At 28.9% G+C, this 6,757-nt stretch overlaps 1 protein-coding gene across 1 annotated transcript; it reads right to left on the reverse strand.

Annotated features, from left to right (window-relative positions):
- Nucleotides 1-734: 734 nt before the first annotated feature.
- LOC122316090 (PLASMODESMATA CALLOSE-BINDING PROTEIN 3-like) lies at nt 735-4,303 on the reverse strand. Its single transcript, XM_043132626.1, has 3 exons — nt 3,799-4,303; nt 3,659-3,692; nt 735-1,349 (listed from the first exon to the last, which is right to left on the reverse strand). Exons 1-3 carry the CDS (start codon nt 4,133-4,135, stop codon nt 1,136-1,138), a joined length of 585 nt encoding a protein of 194 aa, XP_042988560.1. The 5' UTR covers nt 4,136-4,303; the 3' UTR covers nt 735-1,135.
- Nucleotides 4,304-6,757: the final 2,454 nt, after the last annotated feature.

Genomic DNA, 6,757 nt, shown 5'->3' on the forward strand with positions numbered 1-6,757 from the left:
AATTTGAATGGTGGAACTGTAAATAGTGCTCAAGCAATCATTTGCTGTGAAGGACGCTTAACAGTTAACAATACCAGAAAGATTGCTTGCAAAAAGTGCTACATGTGCTTTCCTACCCGGTTTTTGATTAATTTAGATACCATTTAGCATTTTGAAAGCGAATAATTCTATTTTTCATCCCCACACATTGCATACCACACCTTTTTTTTTTTTATTAATTCATTTTTCTTATAATAAGTATATGGTATATAAATGACAAGTAGAATAACTCAATTAGTTTAACAAGAATAAATAAAATAATAAATAATAAAATAATAAATAATTTTAAAATATGTGAAGTGTTGTAGTGTGGGACGATGAGTAGTATCCCTCAAAGCGAATAGATCCCACTTATATAAGTAACATGTTCGACACACTCAAGTTGTAAGTAGATGACTCTAAAGATGAATTGCCTTGAATCTTTTAACTGGCTTTTGACAGTGGTCTTGTGAAAACACTGGCAAATCATTAACTTCTGAAGAATCAGAAGATGAAAATCTTTCCATATTAAAGGAGTCAATGAAAAGGGTCCAGACCTATGGTCGTTTCAGCCGAAAACAGTTGGATTGATTGCCACCATTGTTGTTGAGAAGACAGACCTTGTTAAGGAAGTGACCAACACTGACACAAACCAAAAACCAAGTTGTCCTGATTTATGTTGCAGATAAAAGAACTAGCATCCACAAAACCAAAGCTTGGTGTCAATATGACCCATCAGATTTTTTAAGAAATCATTATAATGCTAAGAATCCATCCACAAGAGTGAATGATTAGTAGCTGAAACTTACAAACAATGATTTAGGGAAAGGCACTTGAACTAAGCAGTATAAGGAAAATGCTTAGCAGACTGACTGCTTATAGTCATACTGCAATCCCAATATTCAAACTATTGAATTGAATGATGAGGCCTACAAGGTTTGAACCATGATGGAGGCCTCTGGCTAGAACCTTTCAATGAGTCGAGAAAACAGTTCAAAAGATCAAACGGTATTTTATAAAGCCAAATGGGGTGGCAAATAAAGAAGGCCAAACTTCTAACAAAACTGAATAAGCCTCTTCTCCACCCTATTGGCAAATCTACTCTTGCTAAACAGACCTAAATTGCTTGGAAGTTGAGTGTGAGAACAACTAGAAAGGAGAAAGGCACTAAAATCGTGGGGATCTTGGACCCTGAAAAGGCTTTAGAACTGTCCGGGAATGGTGGGGTCAGTCCTGAACTCACTCCGGGAGTGCCGCCATTGCCCGCTATGGTTGGTGTTGTCCCATTGTTATACGGATTTTGCGTTGTTGGCGTAGTCCCTCCAGCCGCGCTGAAATGTCGCATAATTCAAGCAATTAATTCTTAACATGCTGCGAAAAGTTGTTATCCAAGAAAAGAGGAGAGACCCATTTTATGCAAATATTTATGACCAAAACATTAAACATTGGCTACTAATTCTAAGATTAGCAGTAATGGTAAAAGTAAATTATTTGGAGTCACCACATGAAATCGTCAAAAGCCTTGTCCCAACATTACAACATTACCTAGATTATCCGTTTCAAGTTCTCATCATGATTCTTTCTTTCTCTACCTATTCTTAACAAGATCAACAACATGAACGACAATGATCGATGAGAATAATCTGCAACGCTAGCTGTTATGTCTTGAGAACACACTGAAGACGGTGAGAAAGCAAATGAAAGTACTAACCCCAAGTGCACACTTAAATTTATATTAGATCAATTATACAAGTAATTGGGGGACATTTACTCATATAAAATACCCTAATTTCTTATATATCAAAGGGGCAGAGTAATAATGAGAAATTTTAATAATATTTTTTTAAGTAAATCATTATGAGTATTGCTTGCCTGCCCGTTAGTATAAATTTGCTTTCTTATTTTTTTATTTTTTATTTTTTTTACATTTTTTAATATATTTTAATATTTTTAAAAATTAAAAAATATTTCAATACATTAAAAATTACTTTCTTAATTATTAAATAAAAAATTTTAAATACATAAATAGTGCAAACTGCATATTAACATTTTCCTATCATTATAATTCATGTTATGCTTACGACCCTAAGGGTCTTCTCTTTTTCATTAATTACTCAATTTCAAGCATGTCATGATGAGCAAAAAGTTTTATGGAAAATGTTTTGAGATTTTGAAAAATAAGTCACATTTTAGATTTTATTTAAAATAAATCTAATATATCATTTTAATTAAAGTCAATTTCTAATTAATTTAAAAAAAAAAAAAAAAAAAAAGAATTGGAGTTGCTGCCTGCCTAACTCCTAAGCATGTTGGCCGTTGGAACATCGTTTTTCATGAAAAGTCGTGAATCTGAGGCTGTCGTGTCACGTCGAAGTCAGTACTTTTTTTGGACCAAAGAATGACAACGACATTACATTTTGCATGCATCCCAGTTCACATCCAACGTGGTGGGTGAGTAGTTGGCCCATCCAACGGTGTAAATTAAGATTAATTAATTAAGGAGAAGTATAATCACAGATAAATTATGAACGTAGCCAGCCATGCATGGCCCGTCCAGTTCAAGCAACAATGCCAAGAATTCAAGACGTGCCGTTGTTAGCTTTCACAAAATATCTCACCACATTTTATTTTATTATTATAATTTTTTATATAAAATAAAATAAAATAAATAATATAATTTTTTTAAATTATAATTTAAAAATAATATATCATAATAATATTTTATTTAACTTTTAACTTTAATCTTAATTTATCTTATCTCATTTCTAAAAATAAATTAGATTTAGATTATATTTAAATGCTAAACTGAATTGATTTAAATTGAAATAAAAATTGAAAATTGAATAAAATATTATTTTTTAATAGTATTATTATTTTAAAATTTAAAAATATTAAATTATTTATTATATTTTAAGTTAAAATTTGAAAAAATTATAATGATGAGTTGAAATGAATTGAGAATCTAAAATGAGGTATAGATTTTGGCATATGAGAATTAAAAATTAAACAAAATTTTATTTTATAATATTATTATTTTAAATTTAAAAAATTGAATTAAAATTTATAAAAATTAAATTATTTATTATATTTTATATAAAAATTTAAAATAATTATAATAATAAAATAAAACGAGGATAGAATTTCTTAAATGCCAGAGCTACCCTTATAAAATGGAAAGAGACAGAGAAACTGTGAGATATATCATGGATGTACGTTGTTATCTGAGCCATCCGACGAGGAAAACAGGTTCAGCCATGACCAAATTAAGGTTGAGAATAAAGTTAAATTATTTATTTTCTTGGGTCTAGTGCTGATAAAATTAATTATTAAAATATATAAAATAATGATAATAACAGTAAATATATATTATTTAAAAAAATAAATATATACGAAATTTATGAAAATTAATATTTGATAAAATAACATTAAACTTCTGACAAAATCCTATTAAAAAATTAACTCAAAAACAGAAACAATTTTACGTGAAGACGAAGAAACCCCACTCTCCATGAAAGTTGAAACCTCTAAAGGCAAGAGAAAAAAGAAAGAGAACGTTGTCCCCTGGCTGCAATATACTCATGCAAAGAACCAATCAACAAGAAAAAATATGCTCAGAAAATAAATAAAAAATGGCACATACCTTGCGGAAGATGGATACACACAAGATCCATAACCTACACCCAAAAGCGCAAAAGCGAGAGAGAAGAAGCATTAAGCATCCGGCAAACCTAATATTTAAAAGGAAAATAACACTGCTCCTAAAAAGAAGAGAATACGTACTGGGATCGGTCTGGGCAACGGTGGCGGTGCCGGAGAAGTCACAGCTTCCGGGTTCCATGCCCTTCCGCTGGAAGTAACTGTTGAAGGCATAAGAGGCGTGCGCCTGGATGGTGTTGGGGAGATAGCAGAGCCCATTCGAAAGAATAGGGCCGCAGTCGGCGCCGGTTCCGCACGCGTAGTCCAACGCCGTTTGCAGGGCCTGGGTGCTCGCGTCGCTTCGTGCAACGCACCAGTACGCTCCTTCCACGGCCACGAATATGTATCTGTTTTCGATTATTCCAGCGAAGATGGCGATCAGCAGAAGAGACGACACTGCCTTTTGTGGTGGTGCGGCCATGGAAGACAAAGTTATAAGGTGATGAGTGAGCTGGAGTTAAGATAATGGCTTGGTAAAGGAGGGAAGAGATGTCCAGAAGAAAAGGGAAGAATATCACAGAGAGAGACAGAGAATTCTTTTTCCCTTTATTTGCCTTTTTTCGCTTTTTCTGGTCCTTACTTCTTTTTCCTGTATTTATAGTATGGCGGGACGAACGTTAAGCATCGGAAGAAATGCCAATTGCCATCATCAATTTTAAAAAATATACTTTTATATTATCAATATTTTTTTTTACTAAATTTTAATAAAAATTTGATAAATGAACTAGTCTATTCGATAACTAACTCGGTTAAATTCGAATAAAATTTGATTTATGAAAAAAAAAAAACTCGTTTATGAAAATAGATACCCGCTCAATTTATAAATGACATACTCGACAAAACTCGACTCGACTCAATTAAGGTTAGTTAAGGCTAGCTTATTTATAATCGAGTCAACTTGTTAGATCAAATCGATTAAAACTCATTTATATATTAATAAATATATACATATACCTATGTGTGTATATATATGTATTAGCTAATAATATAAACATACAATTTTTTTAATTAAATATCTAATATGTAATCTAATTACTTATGTCTATATAGTGAATATATTTTATAGGTATATTTTATAATTAATTTGTATAATAATTAGTCAATAAAATTTAATAATTTCATATATTAATATGTGGAAACCACATATAAAATAAATATATACTATCATATTAAATGTATGTATTAATAATATATATAGACACATAATATATTGTTATTTTAGATAAATATAAACTAATTAGATATTAATTATTTATCAATTTTTTTAAATTTTATAATTCAATAGAGGTTATATTTGTTAGTTGTATAAATTTAAAATTAGATTTTTTTATTTATTTGATTAATTATTAAATCTTATTAAAAAAGAAACAATTCGAGCTCGGCTCGACTCAAAACTCATTTGTGGTATGAGCTCAAGCACCTTGAGTTCGAATTAACAGTTTAACTTATTGAGTCCAATTCAAACAAAGAATAAAAAAAAAATCTTGAGCTCAGGCTCGAGTTCGAGTATTTTTAATTGAGTTGAGCTAGGCCCAACAAGAAAAGACCTGCTCGGCTCGGTTCGATTACAGACTAAGATCTTGTTTGGATAGTGAGATGAGATAAAATAATTTTATATAAAATTTAAAATTTTAATAAAATATGAATAAAATATTATTTTTTAATAATATTATTATTTTAAAATTTAAAAAAATTAAATTATTCATTATATTTTATGTGAAAATTTGAAAAAATTATAATGATGAGATGAAATGAGATAAAACTATTTATGTATCCAAACTAAGCCTAAATTCTCCAATATCTCATAGTCTCACTATCCATTTTTTTTATTCTAATAATAATAATTTATTCTTTATTTATTTATTATTATTTTAACTCATTTATTTTCAACTTTCCTTCAAACAAAAGTTATTTGTTTTCTTCATGTTTTTAACTATTTATCTTGACAATTAATTTTTAAAAATTCCAAATTATTTATTTCTCCCATAGGATAATGTTTTCGACATCTATAATTTTCTATTAAATGATAAAGTCATTTTTAAATGATGATAAAAATGTAAAAATAATGATAAAAATATAAATAACAGAAGTAAAATTAAGTTATAAAATAGTTTAAGAAAAAGACAAAAGAACTATTATCACATATGTAGGGGAAAAAAACATTTAAAAGAAGCAAAGAACAAAATCAATAATAAAGTAAGTTTAGGAAAAGCTACCATAGATCGATCCCTAAATTTGAGGAGCTACTGTAACAAAGATAAAAAATGTAACATCACATATTCGTTAAGGGAAAAAAAATGAAAAATAAAAAAATAAAAATATGTGCGTGATGTATAGATGATGAATAAATTATTACCTACTCAGTATCCAAACACAAAACCCAATACAACTTTCTTGAACTACCAAACAGGACATAAAATATAATACAATTTTTTTTAAATAAAAATTATATTTAAATAATATTTTAACTCAATAGTATTTTTATTCAATTTTTTCTTCCTCATTTTTTAAAACCCAATAAAAATCTTAATTCAAATTATTTCACTAATATTTACAAAATTTTAAAATATTCTTAGTGTCTAATCGAGCCTTAGTGTTGAGATTATAAAGTATTGTATTTTATTATTTACCTTGGGTGGTTTTCTTTAGTTTAAATTTGGGCTAAAATAATTAGGGTTCTGAATTAAAAACTAAAATACAAATTCACCCCCAATTATTACAATTGGGTATGAAAATGCTCTAGAAAATGGGCTTAACGAGCTTAACTAGATTTTCAATGTCCAAAAGGAACGTAAAAACAAATCTAGTTGACTTTTTAGGCTGAAAAACTCAACTTATCTTAAACGTGAAATCTACCCCTTTTTTTTCCTTTTGTTTTTTTTTTTTTTTTTTCATAAAAAAGTTAAACTCGTCCCAACCTATTTCATACCTTTCAACTTAAAAAGTTATATCCATCTCAACCTAAAAAAATTAAACCCATCTCAATAAGACTCACAAAATATTACCATTCACAGCTCATCTCAACATCCAAATATAGCCTAGT

Source organism: Carya illinoinensis, chromosome 1 (assembly GCF_018687715.1).
Source record: "Carya illinoinensis cultivar Pawnee chromosome 1, C.illinoinensisPawnee_v1, whole genome shotgun sequence".
NCBI classification, from domain to species: domain Eukaryota; kingdom Viridiplantae; phylum Streptophyta; class Magnoliopsida; order Fagales; family Juglandaceae; genus Carya; species Carya illinoinensis.

Excerpts from the sequence above, each read along its gene's own strand:
- LOC122316090 (XM_043132626.1), bottom strand. The coding sequence starts at position 4,135 with ATGGCCGCACCACCACAAAAGGCAGTGTCGTCTCTTCTGCTGATCGCC. Across the intron at positions 3,693-3,798 it reads CGTTGCCCAGACCGATCCCA|GTTATGGATCTTGTGTGTAT; the intron begins GTACGTATTCTC and ends TTTTGGGTGTAG. Across the intron at positions 1,350-3,658 it reads GTGTATCCATCTTCCGCAAG|CGCGGCTGGAGGGACTACGC; the intron begins GTATGTGCCATT and ends GCGACATTTCAG.